Source organism: Sander vitreus, chromosome 20 (genome assembly GCF_031162955.1).
Source record: "Sander vitreus isolate 19-12246 chromosome 20, sanVit1, whole genome shotgun sequence".
In the NCBI taxonomy this organism is placed as follows: Eukaryota; Metazoa; Chordata; class Actinopteri; order Perciformes; family Percidae; genus Sander; species Sander vitreus.
In genome coordinates this window covers 4,595,990-4,623,863 of record NC_135874.1, presented here as the reverse complement: position 1 = coordinate 4,623,863, position 27,874 = coordinate 4,595,990, and the positions used below count along the sequence as shown (strand labels likewise).

At 41.9% G+C, this 27,874-nt stretch overlaps 1 protein-coding gene across 1 annotated transcript in view; it reads left to right on the top strand.

Moving 5' to 3' along the window:
- The window catches only part of gfra4a (GDNF family receptor alpha 4a), a 166,773-nt gene that overhangs the window by 120,819 nt on the left and 18,080 nt on the right, over positions 1-27,874 (top strand). Inside the window, exons 4-6 of the mRNA XM_078278201.1 lie at positions 6,380-6,719; positions 10,527-10,636; positions 12,307-12,441. Coding sequence (XP_078134327.1) covers positions 6,380-6,719; positions 10,527-10,636; positions 12,307-12,441 — 585 coding nt within the window. The remainder of the gene's footprint in view (positions 1-6,379; positions 6,720-10,526; positions 10,637-12,306; positions 12,442-27,874) is intronic.

Genomic DNA, 27,874 nt, shown 5'->3' with positions numbered 1-27,874 from the left:
GCTAGTCCACAAAACATTCCGAAGATGGGAGAAAAACGTGCTCTGGTTTATTGGCATTTCTTCAAACCAATCACAATCATCTTGGGTGGCGGTAAGCAGCAACGGTGCCGCTACAAAATAGCCTCAGGAAGGAACTTGTTTTGGCGGAACGTGTACGTTTAAAAGTTGTTTTAGTCGTGCAAGAGAAAACTCAGATTGGACAGATAGCCTAGCTGGCTGTATGACCATAGTCCTCATAAATCCACCGGCGTTTAGAATGCCAACACAAGGAAAGCGGAAGTTGACGGACATCTGGCGGAACCTCCGGCAGCAACTGAACAATCCCGTAAATGAAACGTCATTGATATTGACTAGGCTTCAAGTAATGTGTTTGTGTCTAAACTACCAGCTCACCAAACCAATCAGTGTCCAGCGAGGAGCTAGTGGCAGCTACAGGCGTGGTTTAGGTGTGTGTGACGGAGATGGTCCATCCAATCACCTGCCAGGTTTTTTTTTTTTTTTTTAAGTGCCTGTCCAGTTTCCAATGACTGCTTCTCAGATGGTTGTGTGTTAACAAATCATCCAACACTGGCATGTCATAATAATATAGTTTTTTCCAACAGTCTTTTATAATGAGAAATGAATATGAGAAATCTTTAAATCCTCTCCAAACCTTCTCCATTTTGAAGTTCTACCGCTTCCTACATCAATTGAACTTTTTCAAAATTCGATGACTTCAGTCCTTGTTATTTTTATTCCATGGCAAGCATCTACTTTTTATCATACTTACAGCTAGAAACGTGCAGTGGGTTTGGCAGATTGATACTTGTATTGAGCTTTTCGATTTATGTTAATTATATAAGCAGCAATCACACATATTTACTTGTACTTTTTCTTGTATATTCTAGTTTTCTATGGGCTTGTTGAGCATAATGGAGTGAGAACACAGATAAACTGTGCGTGTGAGACAGTTTGTGTATATGAGTTGGAATATATATATGTTCCAAATTATTATGCAAATTATATTTTTCACAGATTTTCCTAAATAGTCAATGCAAATGACAGTCAGTATAATGTTCAAGTCACCAACCTTTAGGGTATAAGTCGAATTTCATTGAACAAACCACCCAATGAAAACAGTATTTTTTTTTTATATTTAAAAATAAAAAACTGAAAATGCACTGTTCCAAATTATTATTTGAGTTTCAAAGCATTTTATAGGTTGTAAAGAACTGAAAATGGTCATTTGCTGAATTTGCAGCATTAGGAGGTCATATTTACTGAAATCAAAAGCTATTTCAATCAAACACATCTTAACAGGGTAAGTTACATGTTAACATAGGACCCCTTCTTTGATATCACCTTCGCAATTCTTGTATCCATTGAACTTGTGAGTTTATGGAGAGTTTCTGCATGAATTTCTTTACAGGATGTCAGAATAGCCTCCCAGAGCTGCTGTTTTGATGGGAACTGCCTCCCACCCTCATAGATCTTTTGCTTGAGGATGCTCCAAAGGTTCTCAATAGGGTTGAGGATGGGGGCCACACCATGAGTTTCTCTCCTTTTATGCCCATAGCAGCACATAAGAAAAATAACTTAACAATTCAGATTCAGTGGACGTAACATGCTTGATAATAGGTTTTTGTGACCTCATGCATAAGCTGCTTGTTAAAGTGACACTGCTTGTTTTAGGATGCTTTGAATTACAGCAACACCAGACCTGCACTGTACCGCCTCCTCGTAAATTTCACTCCAGCGACTCCACGGGAGGTCAAAGTTGACATCCATGCCATGCATCTTGACAAGTCGACTGCCAAAACAACAAAGATGTGATTAATGGATGTTTGTCCGCCCTTATAGCATCTCTCCCTCAAACAGAGTAATGACCCTTTTCAAAGACGCAAGCTGGAGCCACGGCTCATCATATTTTGAGGAGTATTCAAACAACAGAGTACTTCACCCTTTACCAATTCATCAGTTAACCAAAGTGAAGTCAGTGGTATTAACAAAGTGCCTCTGTTCAAACAGATTGGATGTTTTTAATGCATCATTGGCCTCTAAGAGCGGTACAAATTGTATTTCCTTGCTAGGATTTTCTACTTCATACACCTTGGTTGTAAGACAAATATCAAAAGTTTTGTTTGTTTTTCTCTAATGCAACAAGTTGGTCACAGCAGCTTTTAAGGTAATTTAGGTAGGCTTTAAGGGTAATCAGGATCTGAAATAGACTATGATATTGATTTGTGGGTGTTAACATCCAGATTAGGGGAACAAAGACTCTTAAAGGAAGTCTGTCTTTTGAGTATCAATCACTCACCTCGTGGAGACTCTAGTTAATCTAATCTAGTTACATTAGATTCTGACAACAATCCAGTGTCATGGAAAAAAATGTTTTCTGTAGCATGAGCCACTTCTAAGCTGTAGACCAGTGTGTTCACTATATTCCAAACAGTGGTCACTGGCAGAGGTATGGACAGGGCTCAATGCTAACTTTTTAAAGTGGTTGCCGGCATGGCAACCAGGCATCAGCTTTTGGTTGCCGAAATTGACAATACGGTTGCCATGTTTTAAACTGCCTATATTTGGAGCAATTCATTTCTTATGTAACTATACCACACATTTGAATGATGAAACAATGAGATAATGGCTTGCAATATAATTCCCCATCCCTCTCAAATAGGGGTGCCACTGATCATAAAACTCACGGATCGGATCACGGTTTTGAGTCACAGATCGGATCAATTTTCGTATCGGCACAAAAAAAGGGGGAATTTAAATGATTATTAAACATGTAATAATAACTTTTAACCTTAATTACTTCTTTCACTAGTATCTACTGGTGAAAGAAGTAATTATCAGCAACCTTGCTGATAGATGAGAAAAGGGTATTTTACAATAACTTTGAATGCACCATGAGGTTTACCAGTCTCTCTCCCTCAAACAGAGTAATGACCCAATATTTAAACGCAATATTTAGTCCCGTCTGTTTTGTTTTTCCGACAACAGCAGTGACCAGTGCTGGTTTGTGTTTGTTAGCTCATAGCTTTAGCGGCAAGCGGTTGTACGTCCCGCTGTTGGAATCCTTAACACTGAAATACAGTCACACTTTACACCATTTAGCTGTCAGCATTTTAACCGTGTTGAATCCAGTTACTACTGTAGCTAATGGTTGGCTAACGTTACCTGCTGCAAAGTGTAACGTGTTATTAGTGTTTACTAGTGTGACATGCAGCGATGTTTCTGTTGCCTGTAACATCTGTTTGAGAGCATCAGGGAGCAGTGCAGACATTTAGGTGGCACCATAATTAGGCACCGAAATCCTCGTTGCTATTCCGTCCGGTAGACACCGGGCACCGGTGCCATATTAGCACCAGATTTTAATGCGCGATTAACGTGAACAGAAAATTGCGTTGCCTGTATGTTTTCATGGCAAAAGCACATGTGTGGAAAGCAGAACAGCTGAAATGTTGTGTTGCACACGGACATAGTGTTTGAACTTTACGGAGACAACCAAATAAGATTAGATAAGATTTTCCAGTTTTGTAAGTTTTGATTTGTTCTTGCCAAAGGGGGCAACCAGAGGCCACGAAATGTTTGCCAATTGACTCAATCTGGTTGCCAAGGGCAACCGTTACGGTCGAGCCCTGATGGCGCTATAAAAAGGTGATGGCGAACTTTGAGGTAGTAGAGTGTTTGGAACATGAGCTAAGGTTTTCTCTCAGAAGAACCCGGCAAGCTAAAGTTTCCAGTTCAACAAGGAACTTTATTGGCTTCAGGGCAGAGCATCAGCACAGCAACAGGCCATCTTTGTGCTCACAGCTGAGTGGGGGTTACCAAACACTAATAGAGTGATATTACCACAGATTGTACTAGACTATAGGTAACAGTTAGATCACTATAGAACAAAATGTTAAACACAATAATAAGGTGCAGGTGCATGCTGGGAGGCTTCCCACTACACCTACACTTTTAAGATGTCACAGTATGTACTCAGGGTTTACATGGGGTCTTAAAAAGTGTAAAATCTAAAAATCAAAATTTTAGGCCTTAAAAAGTCCTACATTTGTGGCTGGGTTGGCTCAGTGGGTAGAGAAGGCACACATACTGTGTACTGAGAGGTTTATGCCTCGACACAGAGGTCCAGGGTTCGAATCCGACCTGTGATGATTTCCTGTATGTCTTCCCCCTCTCTTTCCCCTTTCTCACTTAGCTGTCCAGTCCTGTCAATTAAAGGCTGAAAAGCCCAAAAATAATCTTTAAAAAAAAAAAAAAAAAAAGATTACATTTGCTAAAGTATTGTGTTCTAGGTCTTAAATAGTTTTAAACAGGTCTTAATTCTTTCGCTTGTCCAAATATAATTTTGCTGTACTACGACTACAACCATGCAACTTACATTGCAGCCAATCAGCTTTCGTGTTATTGGCGCGAGTCTCTTTCAGATTGTACCACAGACACAAAACAGTTTTATTCTTCCGCTATGGGGAGGTGCAAGTTAAGTGATACTTGGCTTGAAAAAAACGAATTTAGGGCTTAGTTGATGTTGTGATAAAGGTCTTAAATTTCTGGGTCTTAAAAAGTCTCGACTTGGTGAAACCTGCAGAAACTCTGGTACTGTATATGTGTGGTGGAGAAGTAGATTATACTATAGGAGTGGTTTAAGTTGCTATACTTTTTGTTTTTGCTGTGACTCGTCGTCATTAAAATAGCTGGTAACTGCTGTGACTCGCAGAGTACAGCTGTACTCCTTCATACAGGACTTCAACTGCAACAGAACCACCTCTGAAACCTACAGGTATATCACAGTATCTGATACACAAAAGAAAGTATTACCTTACGTTTTCAACGGTAATGACCTATGTAATGGATGAACTACAATACCCCGTTTCCATATTGACAAATACAACAAACAATTGAATAGTATGTATTGAATATTAAAATAAATCCCAGGTTGACAAATCGAAAGAAATTCAAAGCTTAAGTCAGTACTTCAACCTCAGACGCTGTGTCATTTCAAATGCACTGTGCTGGTTATACAGAGCCAAAACAACATAATGTGCCACTTCCCAAATACTCACAGATTGCTCTGTAGATTTCAAATTTAGATATGCACTGATGAATATTACAGAAGCAGGCCTGTGACTGGAAAACAAACCAGAGCATGAGTGCATTCAGCCTCAGGCAGTTCTGAGGTGTAAATGTGTGTAAGGCATGAATGTGACGCAGGATGTTCCTGAATAAGACCATGCATGCTCAGCAAGTCTCTCAATAAATAATGGCTTAAAAAAAAAACTCATAACAAGGATTTCACATCCTTTCCTCCATTCCGTTTCCTACGCATGTGGCAACTGGAAGCAATTTGTCATCCAGTTCCATCAGGTCCTCCCATCCTCTCCCCGCCTGCTTAGCGGTTAAGTTGGGAATAACCTATGCTTTGTGATGGGTTGTTAGCTTGCTCCCCAAGGCCATTCATATTTTATATGACAGCTTGGTGAGATCCGTATTCACCAGGAGACACAACTACAGGTAGTTTACAAACTAATAAGTGGCGCTATCTGCCAGAGGAGCTGAACGTCGTCATGGCCACATTGACTGGGAGGTCGCTTGGGGGGGAAAAACACACATGATGATGGATTGAGAAATAATGCGGCCAAAAACTGGTGGTTACGAAAGGGGCTTTCCACTGCCTCCACAGAGGTGTCTCATTACCCCGGAAGTCAGAGGGAGCATGAGCAGTGAGGGAGGCAAAGATGGACAAAGTTGAGGAAGGAGAGCGAGCTGAACGAAGGAAGGGAAGGGACAGATGGAGTAGGGAGTAACGGCAGCGCTGAGAGTGGCAGGCACACAGCGAGGGAAGGAAGGAGTCAGGTGAGTGAGGGATGGACCCAGATGTAGGGAGAGGGAGTGTTGGAAAGATGTCTAGATGGATGAAGGGAAAGGAGCAGAAATTACAGGCCTTGGGTTGGTTGATGTATTGCAGTGGGAATCAAACCCAGAACCCCCACACCTGTGTGTATGTGTCATAGCCACTGCGCCGTCACCACGGTTGGAGAGATGGTGAAGCCGCTTTTTCAGCACTGCCACTCTGCATTAACCCAGCAGAATGAAATATTCAGCCATTAGGCCTCAGCTGAAACACATCCAGTGCCCAAGCTCATGCAACATTTAAACACCATTCATGTTCTATTCATTGCAAGGGGCCCTATTACATATAATCATCATTTTGGGTTTACTTTGTGTACTTCAAGACACCCATTTCTTTATTCATCTGTAAATGCAACACTGCATCTGAGAGGTGAGAGTGGCAACTCAATACCGTCTCCAATTAGGCCTTGAAATAATTGGTAAACATTGCAAAGGATGAAATGCTTTCTGCTTTCCATTTTGTGTCTTCTCCTTCTAGAGTCCGAAGTTACGACGGTGAACCGCTGTCTGGATGCTGCCAAGGCGTGCAATATAGATGAGACGTGTCAGAAGCTTCGTACGGAATATGTCTCATCCTGCATCCAGCCGTCAGCCCGCTCAGGGCCGTGTAACCGACCAAAGTGCAACAAGGCGCTGAGGAAGTTCTTTGACCGCGTTCCCCCTGACTACACCCACGAGCTGCTGTTCTGTCCTTGCACTGACACGGCCTGCGCAGAGCGCCGCCGGCAAACTATCGTGCCGTCCTGCTCCTATGAAGACAAGGACAAGCCCAACTGCCTGGCCCAGCTGCGGATCTGCAAAGCAGACTATGTGTGCAGGTAAAACTTAGAAATGTGGTCTTACATGCTGCCCGCTGCCAGGGACATTTCCCACTTCATTTCCTGAATTGGCATTACTCAACTCACCGAACTGATCATTTGCAGCAACTGTGGCTTCTGTTAAAGGATCACAAAGGTGTTTTTACACGTTTTAGCTCAGTTACTGCAATCATGTATACAATATTACATTAATGCTGAACACTATTCAAAGTGTAGTTATTAAATATTGGTTAGACATTGTTTTGTGTTCTTGTTTTGTCTATTCATACTGACTTGACACTTAAATAGGTCAGGTAATTAAGAAATAAGTAATCCATGACAGCAACACTGATTGATTTAGAAAGCCGTGGTGCGTTTAAGGGCTGCTCTGAAGCTCTGAAGTCCAAGATTTAAAGCTGAAATATATTTTTAAAGCTCAGAATGAGAAAGTAGTAGTATAGAAAGTAATCATAAAAAAGGGTGCATGTAGACTCCCACATAAATAGAGAAACAAGCTTTGCTACATGTTTTTAGCCTATAGGTTTTTTTATGTTTAACTTGTTCACAAACACCTTCCCGAGGTTACTGACACATCCGAAATCTTGTTTGACCTGCCAACTCCTGAGAAAACTTTCTGAGTCACTTAGTCTTGTTAGATGTTTGACCAGCTTCACCAGGCACTTGTTTACTTTGGCTCTCTGCTCTTCCACTTGTGCAAGGAGTTGTCTGTGAGAGCTGCAACTCAACTACACAGACTGGAAAACCAACACAGTGAACAAAGACGTTTTAAATTACAGTTAATCCATGAATTATGAGAATGTGACTAAATGACGACTGTTTCTTATGTTAAAGCTGCATTAATTTATTTTTGGCTGACAAACAAAAGGGGTTATGGCTTATGCGTTAGCAAATTGTTTCCAACAGAGACACAGTGTAGCCTATTAGCATTAATTGGAGTGGTGCTTCTGTCCACCTCTCTTTTTAGCTCTGTTTGGGGCTATATGGCTGTGTAGCTTTAGTTTTAGCTCTCTTCACCAGCTGGTCGCTAGCTGTCTGTCTGAAAACAGCTGACTGCTGCTGGAAACGCAGTTGATAAGAACACTAAGACTAAACAAAAACAGTAAGTGCCATAAAACCAAAATAATGAGCTAAAGGAGGCTAAAAAGCTCTGTTGAGCTGAAGATTTGGAAAAATAATTCTCTAAGTGACCATAGAAATAAGTGGAATAAGCGACCACTTTCACATTACGAATAGGCTACTCCGTTGATTGGCTGCTGATATAAAAATTGATTAATGCAGCTTTAATAAGACATATGCTCTGCAGCCAAGGGCTCAGTCACACCTGCATTTAAAAGTTCATGGCAACTTCAGTTCATTCCAATCAATAACGCCATAATTAGTGGATTTTTTTCTTTCAATTGAGTTCAACTTTAATCAACTTTGACATTGTTGACCAATAACAATCCGTCTTGACAGTGCGGTGCCATGTCATTTCTCCGACGCTCTATTGTTCCGACCTCTCAATAACCCGAAAAATTCCCTTTGGTCCTACAGCCCGCTAGTCTGACGTCCACCAGCGATATAACGAATCCCACTATGGCCACGCCAAGACCCGCCCTTCAATAGCATTTATTGGCCAGGCGTCCATGCTTACGCAAGGTAACGTAACCCCATTTGTACAGGTCCTATCCCCTGACCAATCGGCTATCCTATCCTTAACCACTCGAGGTCAAATGTCTAACCAATGCCTACATTTTTCGGGTTATTGAGAAGTCGGAACAATGGAGCGTCGGAGAAATGGGCAATGGACAAATTCACTTTTATTTATGCTCCTTTGTCGTACTGGAGCTGTTTTGGCCTACGTCTCTTACATAAACTGTGTGAGCCTATTATCCGATTACCAACTAGGCTAACTAGCTTGCTTGACCGTTTGCAAGCTAGTTAGCTCAGAGTTATTGTAGCGGTTGTGGCTAGAAGGTAGGAAGTTATGCAAAATCTTGCAACATCTCATAACATATAATATAATTTTAATACTTTCTAGCCATAGCCTATTGTAGTTCACTAGCGCTAGCAAGTCGTGGCTAGCTTGCATGTGTAGCAGTTAGCTCACCAGCTACAGTAATTCACCAGCTAGCAAAGCTTCTAGCTCCTCCTCTTTCGCGAAAACATGCAGATGAATTCTGCTGTGTCACTTTCTGGTGTTAGCAGGGCGTTATTCGTTAGCACCATATGTTTCAACATTACAACACAACATGAATGCACCGACCCCAAATATTGCAACACAGCACGTACTTTTAACTTAAACTTTTTTATTATATAAAGTTTTGTTATTGACAAAAAATGGATTTCCTATGAAGACAAGTTGCTTCAAGTTAATTTTCATAGCTAATGCCACCGCATTATCTTCACCACTGTTGTGTTCAATATAATGTGCTTTGTTGATGTGGTGGCCTTGCACAATTACTTTGCCTCAGAACAATAAATGGCATTGTGTCTTGGAAGATAGGTCTGGCCGGTATTATATGTTCGTTTAGATTTAATTAGTCAGCTGTGTTTAATTAATTCAATTGTTACACTCATTAACTGTTTAATTAGTTCAATTAAATTCTACATTCATTTTCTGAATACAGAATTTAATGGCAGCCAGGCAAGAAGCAGCCATGTGAAATAGTTATTAGAGCCATTATCCATTTGGGATTCAAACATGACTTCCCTGTCAAAGTACACAGAAAATATCTATCGGTGTACAGTCGAGACATCATCAGGAGCAGAAATGTGACCCTCTGTACGAGAGTACAAAGTTATCTGAAGAAACTTATTTGTTCTGCATTAAATCCTGATGAAAAACAAGGATTTCATTCAAATTCAAATTGATTGTCAACGTCCAATCAGAAAACTAACAATGTCTTATGAAGTCATTCAAATGCAGAGGGTGTATTACTCTCTGTCACTGGAGACTGAAAACATGGAGTTCTCATACCCATCCAGTCAGCCTCCTTTCTCTGACAGCAAATGGTGGCCAGCCTTTAATCTAGTTCCTCTTCAAATGTCAGGAAGACAAAGGGCTTCATCTGTCATGGCTATCGATCAGGCATTATTCTCCACTGCTGCCCCGATGGATGGAGCATCTCAAGGACCCCTGCGCGGCCCGCCAATTCTCACCAGTCAGCTGGCATTAACCGGCAGCCTGCAGAGGATGCCTTCACTTAGCGCGCAGCCTATGAGTTTTACGCACATCATTACAATGACATGACAAACGAGGGGATAGCGGGGAGTTGCGGTGCCCTGAGGGGATCCCGCTGCAAATGGCAGGCGATGGGGGCCGATGCGATATGATGGCCGCGATAGCCTTGTACGATGATGATGATGATGAGGCTAGATGTCTGGGCAGCTGGCAGGAAAGGTGAAGGAGAGAAGGCAGAGCGGCAGTGGGTGGAAGTATTTATATGGAAGATCCATATTTGTCTAATCTCCTCGCGGCCAGGCCTGCCAGACAGCGCCCACGGTATTTAGAGAGCAGAGCCAAGGCCTATCTTTGCCCCTCATTGACTCTTTACAGCCTGGCAGCCTTCCAGAAGACTCGCTGGGAGAAGTGGGGATGAAAGAAAAAGAGGGATGAATGTCACCGAGGGTGACTGAAGTGGTGGTTGAAGTGCTGTAGAGCGGGAGATCATGAAGGGTGGTGGGACTTGATGTAGGAGTCTTGGTAGGTAGATGAGGGATCCTGTCGCTGAGAGGAAGCACCGGTGCCGGCCACCCCTCAGTGACAGAATGTGAGCGACAGCCAAGCACGAGTAAATGATGGATGGCATGTTATTGCTCCCACAGGTCTCGCTGGGCACAGTTCCAGTATGATTGCCAACCTTCCGAGCAGAGCGCTAGTGGCTGCAAGCAAGAGAACTACGGAGCATGTCTACTCGCGTACACCGGCCTGATAGGTAAGAACTAAATCTTTCTGTGCCAGCTTCGGCTCACCCACCCTCTGTGATGGATCAGGAACAAAAAGGTTTCAGAGGGAGGAAGGCGGAGAGCAGACAAGTGCACTAAACAGGACTCAAAAGAATGAATCAAGGATTGTGATGAGAAGCGCGGTTCAACAATTGATGGAGCGCTGATTAATGTGGCTGCAGCATACCGTTGGCATTATAAGTAGTGCAATTACAACTATTGACCGCTGTTTTGTGAGAATTATCCCTGACGTAACGATGAGTGGGAGCAGGCAGAGGCGTAGAACACAGCTTATTGTACTTTAGATAAAAACGTAACAAAAGATCACATAATGCTTAAAAGGTTGGTAAAAAAAAAACAATTACAACAACAATACTGCACTGAACTGCTGCAAAAAGAGGAAAAGAGAGGTTGTTTAGTTAGAGGGACTGAGGCAGACAGATAAAGAAAGACATAGACAGAAAGGTGGGCAGCAGTGATTGGCCATTCTAGACAACTGAAGTAGAAGTGAGACTCTGAGGTGTTGTTGTTTGGAAGTCTGGGGCCCAGAAAATCAATGGGGTAAAAATCTAAACTTTTCGCCACACTGCCTCAAAGTGCAGCAATTCTATTTCTCTCTTCTAAAAAAAAAATACAAGCTACATGACTTCCCAATCACATCCTGCTGAAAAGCTCCAAAGTCAGAAAAAAGAACACATCTGAGAGACCTCTGTGATAGTGGCTGGACTTTGTACTGCGGGTCGCTGCACTCATCAAAGTCCACTAAGCTGCCTGCCCCGGTGGATATGCATGATAGGAAACTAAAAAGCAAGCTAAACAACTGCCACTGTACTGTAGTGTTGATTGGAATTAATCTGTTGTAGCATCAGAGTCACTGAGAGATCAAGAGGAAGATGCTGTATAAGCAAGCAGCTCTATGTCTCTTTTTCATGCATATTTGATAAATACATCCACGAAGACAATCTCATTTCAAAATAATTGCCTGTCACGAAGGATCAGAGAATTTTTTTTAACAAAAGCTAGTTTCCCATACCCAATACTTTGAAATAAGAAATATACAGTATACAGTCTGTAGGCTCAGTGATGTCGAGCCCTGTCAGCAATTGGGGTTGAACCAGTCAACATTTGATCACCAGTCTGCCTGCTGTGTCTCTGTTTCTATTCACTCCACTTTCATCTATTCCTCTTTTAAAATCTCTGTTTCTCTCACAATGAATACATGTGCATGCACACTAATAACTCAATTTAACCTGATTACAGCAACACTATGATGATAGAAATTTCCAAGTAAACGCCTTTATTTAGTTATCGTAATCATGGTCATAATCGGGCTAAGCATAACAAGATTAAATCAGACAATTCTGCTCACATTTTAAATTTTTTGGGGGCATTAACTCCTCAGCCAGACAGTCTTTTGTCTTTCTGGTTTCATGGGGTGTTTATTAAAAAAAAAGCTCAAACTGACAGTGGACAGCTTGACAACACAAAACACATCAAAACAAATTCGATGTTCTGTTTATCTAAATAAGAGACCCTTTCTAAGTCGTGTGATGGTCAGAATCATTGTGTTGTACACCTAGTGATGTGAGAAGTTCTATGACTTCAGTATGCCTGTAAACATACAGCACTGTGTTGTTTCCCCCTCTCCGCCTCTCAACAGGAAGCACAATAACTCCCAACTACCTTGACAACTCCACATCCAACGTGGGACCCTGGTGCTCGTGCGCAGCGAGCGGCAATCACAGGGAACAATGCACCGACTTCCTCACTTCCTTCAACGACAACGTCTGCCTGAGTGAGTAACAGCTGATCTCTGGCAACACAGTAAAGAAAAAGCAAAGCGACATGTGTGAGAATGAACCAAGTCTGTAGTTGTGAACAAAACAACTGATGATACTTGCACAATTCTAAATTACTTTGATGTGAGTGTGAAGAGAGTCAACTTAAACCAGTTTTTTGCCTGTTTTTTTTTTATTATTTAAAAAGTAAATTTTATTTACCTATTTGCTGCTCTCAGAACTCCCAACTCTACGGGCCCTATTTTAACGATCTAAGCGCACGGCGTATGGCGCACGTTTAGGGCGTGTCCAAAGCCACTTTTGCTAGTTTGACGGCGGAAAAAAAGGGTCCGTGTGCCGGGCGCATGGTTGTACTCAAGGGCGTAAATGTCGGGGGGGTCAGGACCCCCCCCCGCATCTAAGGGTTGTTCCCCCCCTAGATTAGATAGATGTATTGTAAATAGCATAATGATGTATACTTAAAATATCTGTGTAAGTAGTAAAACGATACAAACCCCAAAAAATGCTTTTTAAGTTTAGAAACATTTTGAGTCCCCCCTCCCTTGCCTCACAGTGGTTTGGTCCACTGCCTGCTGTACGTCAGGATCTGCACTAGACTCACAGTCACATCGGGTAGTGACAGGAATGTAGTAAGTAGGCGGTTCAAGGCAGTTTTATTCACATTAAACGTCGGATGAAGTTTTTCTTTTCTCAAATAGAAATAATTGAGTAATTAATAAATTAGTCATGACAAAAAGTTTGCTATGTTAGTGTAATATAATGTAACGTTACCTAGCTTGTTTAATAGCTTGTTGGATAGAAATGCACCCACTACAACTAACGTTACCACAGTGATAAGCCTAACGTTATGTGTGTGAACTGATATTAGGGTTAATATTGAAGATCTAGAGTTGTGTTTTGCTGAATATGAAGTTAAGTGGCAGATCAGTTAAATATATATCCTCTGTCCCAGAAGAAACCTAATATTTATGTGGAGGCCGCAAGATCATTTTATAATTATAATATGACTGCATGTTGAACCTATGAAACTAACTCATATTTAGACATCTGACGTTAAAGATTTGTGTTGTTGTTGCCCAGATAAAATGACAAGAGAAAAGAAAAACAGACATAAGATCCTTTTTCAGTAGGCTTACACCAAAACACCAAGTAAGTACAATAAGTCCTCATATCAAGACAATTTGGTAACATCTTTATAAGAATGGGTGCTTATGGAAATACTAACGTCACTATGTCACAGGCAAAGGAGACAGAAAGAACTGAGGGACAGGGAGACCAGGGACAGTCAGGTGTAGAGTCTCAGGGAGACCAGGGACAGACAGGTGTAGAGTCTCAGGGAGACCAGGGACAGTCAGGTGTAGAGTCTCAGGGAGACCAGGGACAGTCAGGTGTAGAGTCTCAGGGAGACCAGGGACAGTCAGGTGTAGAGTCTCAGGTAAGTGTGTTGAGCTTAGTTCATATTTTTGGAGGTGTGTGTCTGTCAGTGTGAGCAGATGATCTTTACCAGTGGCTCACTAATTTACATTATGATCAGCTAATTTAACAAGTGTACAAAAGCATTGTATTTCTTTTATATGGGGACACTTTTTCAAAATAAGTCATTATGTTTTAAGGTATTTTTGTGGCTTGATTGTAAACAACTTAGAAATAAATACATGGTTTTAAAGAATAATATTTTGGTCAATTTAGTCAGCTTTTTCATTTAAATCAAGAGAAACGCTGAAAAGAAGTAAAATGGTACAGTCTCCATGCTACACTAATCATAGTATTAAGGCTTTCTTCTGTGTACACATGTCCTCTACGAGTATAATTGTGGCTGTATTATTTGTGTCCCTTTCAAAAATTGCTCTTCAGAAATGTTATGTTTATTGTCCCCCCCCCCCCTACTGTTAGATCAGATTTACGCCCATGTTTGTACTTAATATCTTCATTAATCATAGGTGTGTTTTGGGCGTAACATGCAATAAACCAATCAGAGATCATCTCCCATTCCCTTTAAAAGCCAGGCGCGTTTGGACCTTGGAGGATTGCTATTATGATGGCGGATTTGCACTGTAATATTTTTATTTGTAATCTTTTGCATGTTTGTGTGCTGCTGTGCTTCCTTTTGTGTATGTAACAAGTATAGTGTGCATGCGCTGTGTATAAGCCTAGGAGGATTTTACTAATTTGCTGTTAAAATAATGAAATGCTGTGTTATTGACTTTAGACCAGGTTTTTGTTGGTCAATGGCGCGATCACTTCCCGCTGCTGCAAGATAGCAATACACCCAGAATGCACCTGAACACACCTCCCTGTAAGACCAGCACGCCCATGGGCGCAAAGATGGGCGCAGGTACATTTTCTATTTAAACGACGTGAGTGCTGGACGGGAAATTGACATCTGCGAAATAAGCAAAGACAGCTAGCAAAGACACTTGCGTCGGGCTTTGTGCTGCGCTGTGCTAGGTCTGTGTTGTAGTTAATTTTGTGCATTGATGAACAAAAGAACACATAGCCTCTGGGAATGACTTGAACGCTGAGTTTACACTTACCAAAAATATCAACATAACACTTTTTGTGACCAGCCCAAGGTACACACTCATGCTGTTTTATCAGCAAAGGTGATTATCTTGGCAAAGGAGAAGTGCTTAATAACATAGATTTTAAGACAAATAAGCTTTTTGTGTTCATAGAAAAAGTCATAGATCTTTTATTTCTTATAACTCGTGAAAAATGGGAGTGTTTATATTTTTGTTCAGTGTATATTTTTTTGTATTTTTAAAGTCAGATTTTTATAATTTTTCTGTCATTGTCATTTAATTTGTTTTTGCATGTGTATATGTACAGTATGTATATATGCGTATGCATATATATGTACACGTCTATGTATGTATATGCATGTGTGTATGTGTACATATATACTGTATATATAGTTTTTTCCTCTTTTTCGTTGTTTTGTCTGTTTGTTTTTCTTGGTTTGTTTGATTGGTCTGCTAATGTCCTTAAATGTTACTGTTTTAGACTAAAATAAAAATAATAAATCAAAATAAAACAAAGAGATTTAGCAATTCTCCTACAGAATTGCATTCTTAGGCTGGCATTGTAGAGAGGGCTTTGAAACAGCATTTAGCCATCAGCATTGCCAGAGTGCTGGAGTATGCTTGTTTGTATTTCTTTAAACCAGTCACAACCTGTGTGGCGCTAAGCCCCGATTAGCGGAGATGCGAGAGGGGAGGGACATCCGGAGCGTGAGAGGCGTGCCGGATGTCCCAGCAATGTACATCCCTTGAGCCAGACTAATTCCGGATTTCCACTGAATGCAGAACATCTGCAGACCGGCTCTGCTGCGTGTCGGCTCCGTGCTCCGCCGTCCGTCAATACCCACTCCGTCCGGATTTGTTGCTGTACGGCTGCGGCCATGACTGACTGCTGTAGTCACGAGGACCCACAAGATCTCGCGAATTCACGTAGAATAGAACCACAAATCCAGACGAGTACAGGGGAAACAACTCTGTGCTGTTTTCAAGGTGTAGTGCAGGGAAATATGATCCGCCGTGAGCACGGTGTATTTTATTTAGAAAACTAACCAGATGTTTATTTTGTTTCTGTGCTCGACTTCCTGTCCCGCACTATCTGCCGTGTGCTGAATTGCTGCGGAGCTCTCCGGAGTCCGGCAAAAATAGAAGCTCTGCGTATCTGCTCCGGAGGGCTGCGGACCGCCGGAGCTGTGCCGGAGTCGGAACACAGCCGTTCTGCAGTCAGTGAAAATACACACATTGACTTTAATGGAAACCTAATGACTCCGCCGCAAATAGTTAGAGTATTCAACATTTAACTCTCTTATTCTCAGTCAGGTGAGAAGATGAATAACAACCTCACGTCTGTGAGATATAAGCACCGCTATCTTAGATTAGTTTATTTATATTTTAACAAGGGGATACAGATAGCCTGGTTCTGTCCAAAGTTTTACTTACTAAACATACAAAATACATTGTGTTAACTTTTTTCCTCTTGCTAAACTGATAAGCTAAGATACTTGCCTTCCAGCTCTATATTAAACACACAGACATGAGTGTGTTATTCATCTTCTCATCTAACTCTGGGCAAGAAAGTAAAAATAATACAATACGGATGCATTTTTTTTATTTTAATCATCAATTAAACAATATTTGGACTCATAACCTCAGTATAAAATCCTCCCAGCTTCTGTCCTGTTTACCGTTAAGAAAGACGAGGAAATGGAAAAACAGTCCTGCACACACTAACTGACAAGTCATCTCTAGACCCCCACTTTGTTGCATCTTTCAACATCAGTGTCACAGTAAAGACTCTCCGTGATGTGTTCCCATCCGTCTGTATTAATTTATTTCTTTGGACAAGACCCGCAGACAAACAACCGCCGCCTGAGTGATGGCCACAGTGACAGACCAGTCCATTAATAGCTGAGGGCACACTGTTAATGGGTTTCCACGTATAATATATGTTTATTTAGATCATTTGTCAAACTCAAGGCCTGCGGGCCAAATCTGGCCCCTCGCAAATTTTGATCCAGCCCGCATATCAATTTAGGTTCACGATCAATTTTGGCCCACCTAGAGGCCCACCTAGCCCAACTAACTGGATGAGAAACTGTTTTCAAATTCTAATTATGCGACACTCAAAGCAGAATTTGGCAGATTTGCTGAATTTGACAAAGACAACCAGTCAGTTTGCATATTCAGGCCTGTGAAACCGGTTGTTGTGTAATCATTGTTTTGCTTGATTTGCTAAACTCTATGATGGCTAAGGAACTTTTATGCTGACTTTTTTTAGGGCTTTATGTCGACCAAACTATAAGTGAAAAGGCTATATGAGACATGCAATAATACCGTCAAAAAGATTTGACTTTTTCGAATGATAAAATAAAGACATCAGTGACTGGTAAGCAGCTGATGTTTACATACGGATTATCCACCAATCCTCTGTAGTCTTTTCCCTTATGTTGTAGCTTTTATTCATCTAATAACAGCAACAACAACAAAACAGCGTTGATGATAGGAGATCATCCCTCTGAATGAGTGATAGCACCAGTGACAGAAGAATGACACCAGTGACAAAGTAATACAAGCTGTAGCTGCTGGTGTCACCACAGACAATGGAGTTTATTCTGAGTTATTTTTTTTTATAACAGAGGAGTTCTTACAAAGCTCTCAGCATAAATAACAACAGTAATAACAGACCCATGACACCAGTGACAGTACAAAGCAAACCCCAGCTGCTGTCAGTGTTACGTTTGTACGAAGCTAAGTCACGGTTCAATTATGGCAAAAACAACAAAGTATCAACTTCTCATCCAAGATCACACAGGAAGCCTCTTACCCCTGCTTCCACGGGACACGACTGCATTGCATTCTGGCTCCATCGCAACGGCCAGAAACCAACTGGACACGTGACTGGAGCATCTTGCCCACTGCTCCACTATCTTTACACGCCGGGTCTATTTTAGCCAGATCAGCTTCGTCTCAAGTGTGAAATTCATGGAAACACTTGGGATTACAGCCCACTTAAGCTTGCCACACTGTTCTTTATACTGAATGTTGTCCAATAAACCAACATTAGACACAAAGTAGACATATTATTTATGATATGACAGGACATAAATACTGCTGTAGCTTCTCCAAGTTTCCGTAGTCGGATGGATTCTATATTCTATAACGTTTCCCAGGTTTAGCCTAATGTTTTGTCCACGAGCGACAACCATATTAAATAATGAGTACTCTGCATCTACTATGCATACTATCATAAATTTAAAATAAATACCGTAACTTCATTGCATTATCAGCAATGTTCCTTCATTTTTACAAAGTTAAGACAATGACTATACCCTATAATTAAAGTTAATACCAGAGAGTTTTTAACTCAAACCATCTCAATTTATTACTCTACAGTAGATGACCTACATGAGCAAACGAGACCATCAGCGAGAATATTGGCTATTATATAGTTATTCTTAATGCCAGCCACCTGGTCAGATTCCCCGCAAAATCAGAGAAAACGATTTACGGCATGCAGGTCTACCTGAAGCTGCTTCAGCTTAGACTCCAGCAGGGCCTCCGGCAGCAACCAGCCCGCCATGGACAGACCCAGATGTGGCTTTGCTGCCGCCTTCGACCTGCAGTCGGAGACCTGATGGAAGCCAATCACGCTGCTGGAGGCCCACTGGAGGGAAGGGAGGCACGGGAGAACCAGTACCAGGACTGAGCGGGGCGGACTGTCACACCCTGCTGCAGTAAAATGAGAGGTTTTCTAATGGGAATCTGGCTGCGGCAGATCTTTACGACACGAGGCAGCAGTGCTGAATGCTGATGAAAACACTACCGCTTCTGTCCACAGGGGCCGCCAATATCAACACAGAATGAAAGTTCCTAATAGTAACTTTAAGTAGGTACTTTGTAAATATATATTTTAATTACTACACAGTAAACACAACTTATTCCCAAACTTATTCTCTTATCATATCTCTTATTCTCTCTTCCCTAAGTATTGTATTGATATCCCATATTAAACTTGCTAAATAATTCCATTTGCAGGCAGTAATCTGAAGCAGAACCAAATTCACTTGTGCTTGCATATAAATGCTAATATCCATCCGTCAGTTGACATAAGTTTAATAATTAACAAGTAGCAGCTGTGAAGCAGGGGACTGAATGCTGTGTTTTTTTCCTTCTACTGATATGCTCTATTCGGGATATACAGATACAAAATAGACGGCTGCGTCAGGTAATCCGAAAAAGAAAATTACAAAATGATACCACATCCATCATAAATGAGAAACAGTTTAGAACATCTTCTTCCAGTGCATGTTGCAAACTCCCCAGTATAAAAAGGTACAGTAGATTTCTAGAAAAAGATACAGCTGACGTTCACCAGCTTGGTGGTTAATCCAGTAATGAGCGTAATAATCCAGTAAAAGCAGCAAGTCCTCAGCATCAAGGCATAAAAACAACCATCTGGAGGAGTACCACTAATAAAAGAGAAGATATACATGAGAAGAAGATTCATGAAGAACAAACAAACTAAAATTTCAATATTGCTCATTAAAAGCATTATCTTTTTCTCCAGTGGCAACACACTCTGCACAGTGAATCACTTGTATTAATTGTGCTCCACAAAGGGATCCCCACTTGACTCGATGTAATGAGTTAGTCGGTGATTTAAACTTGCAGCTGCAGATTCCCAAAACACAGAGCAATAATCCCTCACAAAAACTTCAGGACAGAGCCTGATGTGTTTTTCTCAAATTAATTTTTAAGTCCACCAGCACGTGCCACATGCACATTTAACAAGGTTACTTCCCCAAACAAAACACAAAAGAGGCAGAAGAGTAAATCCTGCCAACATGTGTGTTGACTCAGCAGGGAATCTCATTAAGTAACAAAAGTTAATCTACAGGAGAATAAATATTTGAAGGCAATACAGGATGCCTAAGAGAGCCTAGCTGCATTATATTCCATAGTATTTTTATGCCGTGTCGGAGGCATTATGTATTCGGGTTGTGTGTTCGTCCGTCCGTCCCATTCTTGTAAACGCGATATCTCAGGACCCCCTTGAAGGAATCTCTTCAAATTATCGTCCAATGGACAACATTTCACACTACTGTCTAATAGGGTAAAAGTATGAAGTGATGACGTTTAATATCCAAAAGGTCAAAGGTCAACTTCACTGTGACATCATAATGTGCAAAAACCCTTTTCTGGCCGTTATTCAACGCTGTAACTCAGGAACAGAAAGGGGGACATTTGGTCGGATACTGACTTGGTGACACTGATCTCTGGTGCAGTGGTGCCCAGATTGAAACGATGGTGATAGTTTAGATCTTCTGTGCTGCCTGGTTGAAGACATGTGTGAAGCATAGGCATGGGCCGGGTTACCGGTTTTAAAGTATACCACAGAATGAAAAAGTCACGGTTTCAACTAAACACCACTAAAATGTTCCGTTATACCGTTCCTGCGATACGAGCTGTTTTTTACGAGTCGCTGCGGACAGAAAGTACCGGTCAGAAATCCCTCTGTCCTGTCTGCCAACATGCAGCGTAGAGTATCACGGCCCCTCCCCTCCTGTTGTTGGCGCGAGAGATGAAACCCCCCAACTCTTCCCACACGTCTAAAAGGCTGAAGCCGGCTATGTGGGAATTTAACAGGCAGATAAAAGTCAGCTATTTTCCTTCCTAACGTAACTTCACTAAGCAAACAAGTACACCTTTTCTGCTAAGTTAGTACGTTTACTGTAGTGTTAAAATAAGTTAAGTCTTCCACCATTGTGTACATCTGGTTTTGAGACTATCCCTGTTGTACAGAGAGCACGTGAATGTGTGTGCACAAAGTAAACACACACACTCTCTTTCCATATGTGTATGTGTATATTGAGAAAAATGGAAACGTAGCATTATTTATATTATTCATAGTAGGGGAAATTGTAGTAATATATCTTTTTATATAAAATAAATTAGATCATGTCATATTTTGTTTAAATTAATGTTAAATCCAGTGCTATATTACCAAGAGAACACACATTTTTAGACCAGAGCAGAGAATTTCTAAGAGAAGACGTTCCACTCTCTCGATACTTCCGGCTTCTGAACTGGTTGCAGTTCCACTGTGGTTCCATATAGGGGGCGCTCACAGGCCAGTGCAGAATGAATGGGACTCTATGGAGCTATACCCGTCAAAATCCACTTTTCTCAGGATATCATTTTTTTGTCTAGTAATTTGAATGTCGCAATCGAAAGGGGAGGCTAAGAAAATACTTAGCCTTTTTGTTCTAAAAAGCCTTTGAAAATGTCAACAATGTCATACACATTGTACGGCCAGAGATACTGCTTTACGGCAAGCTCTGAGTCACTTCCTTTTTCTCTCTCGAGGCATCGACAACACAGCTGACAGGTTAGCCTCTCCCTGTTAATACACATTCTAGAAAGAGGTTTGGTTTGCTAATGTTTTAAAGACCACGCCGAAATATTCACTCTGACATTCTGGTTCCGTTTCGGATGCCGTCAAGCGGGATCTCCGGTCGTAATCAGTCCTTCACTGACCATTCAGCATTCATAGGCAGAATGCTAGCGTGTTATGGGCAACAACGACTCAGCCCGTAAGAAATCGAAAGGACATAAGTACTCGTTCATTCAACTGTCGACCTATAATCCATGTTGAACTTGCAAAAACTACAATCAAATCTGAGATTTCTCAACGACAATCAGGCGAAAGAGACAAATTTAGCCGTCTAGCTCCACGGACTTAGCCTCGTGAGATCGTCCTGATCTCGCAAGCTCCAGTTTTCCGCTCACAGATCAGTCTGGCATCTTGAGACAGAGAAAATTTGGAGCCATTCGCCAAACGACTGACCAATCAGCATTGGTTTTGAGGCGGGTTTAGGTGTGACGCAACGAGAAGTGACTGTTCGGTCTAAACAACATGGCAGCTTCCACGGATGAGATGAGCGTAGCTATTGCGCAAGTTTTATCCAAATTAGAAAGTATTCCTTCATTGAAAGAAGAGCAAAAAACGGCACTGGAGGCTTTTCTTCGGAGGAAAACATGTTTTTGCTCTTCTCCCGACTGGCTTCGGCAAGAGTTTGATATATCATTGATCTGATTGGTTGATTTGGCCCGTCTGTCACCAACATAGGTGGTGATAGACAGATGGTTTATCCAATCAGCTAACCAGTATTTTCGCCTCTTGCCAAAAGTTCTTCAACGGAAAGTACCCAGGTGGATATGCCGAGCAAATGCGAAGCAATCCATCTGGCGAGTCAGGTTACCATAGACTGCCATTCATTTTGCCTGCGATCACCCCCGGTGGAACTTTGGTGGAACTGCAACCAAATTCAGTACAATGGGGCTGAATAGGGAGTGAACAGGCTCTCCGTAGACCGGCTCTGACCAGAGTTAACTATCACCACAGATTCCAGTTAAATGCTGCCAGCAGTAGGTCTGGCAGCCCCCCCTATTATTATTTATTTGAAGTTAATATTGTACACATTTAAAAATATACCAAATATTCTACATGCTGTTTAAAATAAAATACAGTCTGTTCAATGCAGGAAAAGAATTTGTTGTTTTTCACCCAGACATTTGAAATAATACATTTTAGAGCTGTAATTGCAATACCATGAAACCGTGGTATTTTTGCTGAAGGTTATCATACCGTCGGAATCTCATACCAGCCCGTGCCTAGTGAAGCATCCGTGTTTCACCAAAAAATACACTTAATACTTTTTTATTAAATTGCCTCAAAGTCTTCACTACATATAGTATCAGTCTGGACAGACGTGGACGTAAACTGCAACTTGACTGGTTGGCGGTAATTCCAGTTTTATTTTGAATTGGCACCTTGCACCTGAGTTATTTGTTGTCTTTTACATACATGAAGGCGTTTCCATCATGAATTGGTGAACAACAATTAACCAGGTGCAGGAAATGAAGTGTTTAGGTGTTGTCACCTGACATGCATCACTCAAGGAGATAATTTCTTAAAATGCTTCTGCGGATAACAAATACAATGTGCATTATCCTGTAGTGAGTTAAACCTCCAAGCGTAGTCACATATATTTTTCAAGTAGATGATGGATGTCTTGTTTTTCAATGATACTCCTCATGTGCATCCTGCAGCCAGGACTCAGACTTGCCAAGGCTGCTCCTCTGTGCCGTTTACTGCGAGCTCCTTAGAGACCCAGAAAAACAAACGTCAGACTGACTGGCCTCATTTCCCTGCGTCTGAGCAAAGGAACGCTCCTCTCCTCCTGCCTGAGCAAATGGCCGAAGCCAAACTGAACTGTGCATACGTGATAATAAGGATGAGCACGTTTCTAATGGGAAAGGCGATTCACGGACCAGCTGTGCACATCGCGCTCTCATCTCAATTGGAGTTTGCCAGGCACAGGCAAGACACAGTTCTATTTTGGGGAGAAAGTGAGCATAATGATTTGGCAAGGAGAGTTTGGATTTGAGCCAATAATTGAGAAAATGAATCCGCCGTGGGAGAGGTCTGGATTGTTTTTCTTGCCCCCATGTTCCTTGTGTAATCACAGTGAACAGAGAACGTAGCGTTATTCATTTTGATTGGAGCCAAAAGACTCGGCTCCTTCAGCGAAATGGACAGCACGATCGTCAATTAAATAAATCCTCATGGTCTCTTTTGGTGCTTACCTATTTTTGCGACTGAATTCCATTTTATTTTGCAGGCCCCCCTGTGCTGCTGTTCTGGGCCCCGCTTGCTGAGACAGGACTTCAGATGGCCTTTGATGACTTTGTAATTGAACGTAATTTGGTTTCCTGCCTCCGAACTAATGAGGTGGACAGAGAGAATAGTGGCGGGGAAGAATACAGTCGTTTGCAGATAGGGGAGGGGAAAACTGCTGGAAAAGATCCCTGAGCGTACTCAGGTTTTAAAAACAGCTGCCACCCTACCTTACCTCCACATCACAGCTATAATAATCACATCACTATGCAGAACAGCAGCTCTGGACTTCTTCCTTCTCTAAAAGCTGTGTGTGTCATGGAAAAATGAGAGGACAGATGGAGGTGAAGCTCATTTATTTCTGCAATTCTAATTTTTCTGGTAGTTAAATTGGTAGTATAACGGGAAAAAGTGAGGGTGACCAGCAATATGTCAGGAAGGTCGGGGACAGGAAGGTGGTGTGCACTCTGCAGGGTGGCTTCGGGGAACCTATGAAGTCGGTAAAAGAAAAACATCCCTCAGGGAGAAACTAAAAAGTCATAGAGATACGAGATGGCGGTGCTCAAACAGCAGCGTCCACACATTTACAAAAGAACTGTCACAACAGCTTACCACTGAATATATCAATAGGCACTTAATCTGTGCGTGGCGGCGGATGGCGATGCACGGTAGCGGGCGGCTGGAGTCGCACCCCTCGCTTCCCTCATACGTCAGCCTGCCGAGTGATCACTGCACACTGCAGCACTAGCTGCACACTTTCCCACCTGTCCCACCAACGCTAATGGCCCACAGTGGCATTAGCACGCAGGTCGACAGCCTATTTTGCAAGGTGCTGATGTATACAATCTGTTGCTGTTGTGTTGCAACTTGGAGATTCCCTAATTAGCTGCAGAGCTGGCAAGTTACCCATCCACCACCACCACCATCTCTGTCTAGTAGTTGATGCTCAGTGTTGCACCAGCGGAAAGAGTCGAGTCGAGGCTCTGCATCGATTGCTGCAGCATTCTGTTTGCAAAGGCAATGGATGGATCAATTTGTTATGATCCTGTGAGAAATCAATGTTTGTGTGTCACACCCCGCTACTCCACTGAAGTCTTTGAAATTCCATCACTAATAATCAGTAGTCGCTTCTGAAATCGGAGGATTTTGTTTTGCTGGGGACAGATGGAATAACGGTGCGATTGAAATTTCTAAGCAGCCACATTCATCTTACCGAATAAGCTGTGGATATTAATTGATGAATCTCTCACTCATGTCTTCATTTGAGCATATTTTAAATGAAGTGACTTTCATGCAAACGTAATTGCTGCCGAGTAGGCCATTAGCCAAATGAAAATTTGCGCTTATAGAATATTAATTCATCATATGATCGTAATTCATTCTGGTTGTGGTAAATCCAAGAACCTGATGTAATGGGTGTCCCTTGGGTGTATAAAACCATATAAATCCACCAGAATGTAAATTATACATAGTACAGAATGTACACACTATAATATTCCTTCCAGTCACAGCCTTCATCAGTGGCCCAATTAAATATTCATCACGATCATTATATCACACCATTACAGACAACTGAAGGATGAGAAATGAAAGGCTGATTGACGTTTTAAATCCACTTTTAGGGAGCTAAGTCAAAGTCCAATGTCACTTTTTTTGGAAAGTGGGGTTACAAAGTATATAAACAAAATATTTGGCCATCCAGAGAATAGAGGCTTGTTTGCTTGTATCTCCCACTCTCTGAATCATCTGTGATATACACTCGTTTTCAGTGCTGGCAGCAAAGGCGTAATTATCTGTTTCAGTCAGAAGAGGAATCAAACCAGAAACATTGAAAGCATCTGTTTATTTAATAGAATTACATCCAAACTTGAACATCTGCTCCTTCTACACCTGTGACAGAGGGACAAACATTCCTCCATTCCTCATTATTGCTATTTTAACAACTTGACAACAATGAATAACACATGCTAACATCCTGGAGAAAGTGAAGATTTGGCAGCGAGAGATAGAACCCTGGTCCCGTTTTTTTCTGCTACTCCTGTTGACTGTTAGCATATATGAGTAGTGGTAAAAATGTGGTGTAATTTCAACATACAAGTTATAACATGGCATTAAAACTTCTACTTTTATTAAAGTAGAAGTTTAATAATATTGGGGGGGGGGCAGGTTAACAAGGGGAATGCATTTTGGTCATACCGAGCTACATAGCTTCTTAGAAATGTTTGGCTGTCTGGCCGCCACCGGCAACTTTATCGTTTTACGGGTGCAGCAGGCAGCTGTTTTTTAAGGAAATGAAAAAAACGCCGTACACTACCAGCTCAGCAACAAACAAAAGACTGGGTTATCAATTAGCTGGTGAACACAGTTGAGTATTTAGGAGCTAAAGAGCTAAAAGAACAGTGAATATATCAGGTGGCCAGACAATGTTGCTCTTCATCTGCTGTGTGTGGAAATAGATTACCGTATACTAACAAGTTAGCCATCGCTATAACGATTAGTACAGCGTTAGGTAAAAGTCCTTAGCCAGCAGAATGGCCCTTTTCATTGTTAAAATGTTACATTTTTTAGTTCTCTATGAAAAGCAAAGGCAGCTGGACTTGCTAGTCACATGGGAGTCGTTGGCACATCCGGTCAAGAGAGTCGTTAGGCTCACAGGTCGTTGACCCACCTGGTTGTCACGGGAGTCAAGGTCTATTGTCTTTTGAGCTTGCTTGGGAGGGAGCTCGGGACCGCGTTGTCGGTGGCTGACAAGTGGTGACGAGGCCCACCTCCTCTGTTGGGCGACGGTCTTTCCAGTTTGACAAGGATGGCTTCTTTGGCTCCACTCTCAAACCGCCTGTCTTCCCTGGCCAAAATGTGGACACTGCTGTCCTCAAATGTGTCCCTTGTCCTTCAGACGCAGGTGTACTGCTCTGACATGAGGAGCTGGCTCTTCTTCGTTGGGCCATGCTCTTGTGGAACGGTTGTTTCCCCAACATACGGGTCTGTGCATACCTCACTGCAGTGAACGGCATACGCTACATTTCTCTGTTTGTGTCTGGGTGTTTTGTCCTTTGGATGAACCAGCTTCTGCCTCGGGGTGTTACTGGGCTTGAAGTGTACAGGCATGTTGTGTTTATTAAAGATTAAAGGGGGGGGGGGAGCAGCGGTGGTCTAGTGAGCACCGTTAGTGAGGACAAAGCCCTGAATTAAAACGTTATTTTCTGATTAGAGGTCACGTTCTAAAACACAAAAACACACACTTCCATGGGAAAGTGCTGCATTGTCCGGCAGGATAGCGAGTGAATGCAGAGCTTCTGTCTCTCTGTCTGTGTCTCTGTATGTCTGTCTGTCTGTGTCTCTGTCTGTCTGTAGCTATGTTTCCATCCACATGTTTTTATCCAAATTAAGTGATATCAAATGAAAAATGCCTTATGGAACATCGACTCAAAGGAAATGCGTTCGGTCTCATCGGATTTTATCTCGATCGATATACGGCTTATGCGATAAACCCTGACGGATTATTTGCCGAATAAATAATGAATCGCGATTAAGTTTTAGGACATTTTATGGTTGCAACCCGTCACAAATCGAAGAAGAAGTTTTAGTTCATTTCCGCCCATTATTTACACTCTGTTTGCACACATGGCAGGATTAACAAAGACAGACGTAAGCGGACGAACGAGGAGACGAGAAACGTTTTGAATTTAATTTATGAGCAAAATATAACGCTGTCGTTCCCACACCACAGGCCGTCTCCGTTGTCGTCGGGCATTTACGTTCATCTGCACCATCATAGCAATTTCATAGGTGTGATTGGCAAAGGACAAAAAAGCAGGAAAATATACGCTATATACCCATGACGCTGCGACAGCAGGCCCCACATTTTTTTTCAAATGCTATAAAATTGGAAAAATTTTTGAGTTTTATGCAAAGAAATGGAGAAATTGAGTGTTACATGAAAACTGCAAGGTTAAGAGCCTATACTTTGCATTGTTGTAGTATCAACAGGTATTAGGGCATTTAGCATCACTTGATTACAAATTGCATTACCTTGTTATAATATAAATAATGTGCCACATGAAGAGACAACAGCTGAGAAGAGTTGGGTCTGTGGTAACCAGGTCCACCTCACACAAACAAACTTCCTCCACCCATTCTCTCTCTTTACTACCCCACACACACGCACAAAAATTCAGCCCTGGCACTGTAGCCACACCAGCCCACATTAGCACGCCCATGCAGCCCCACCCA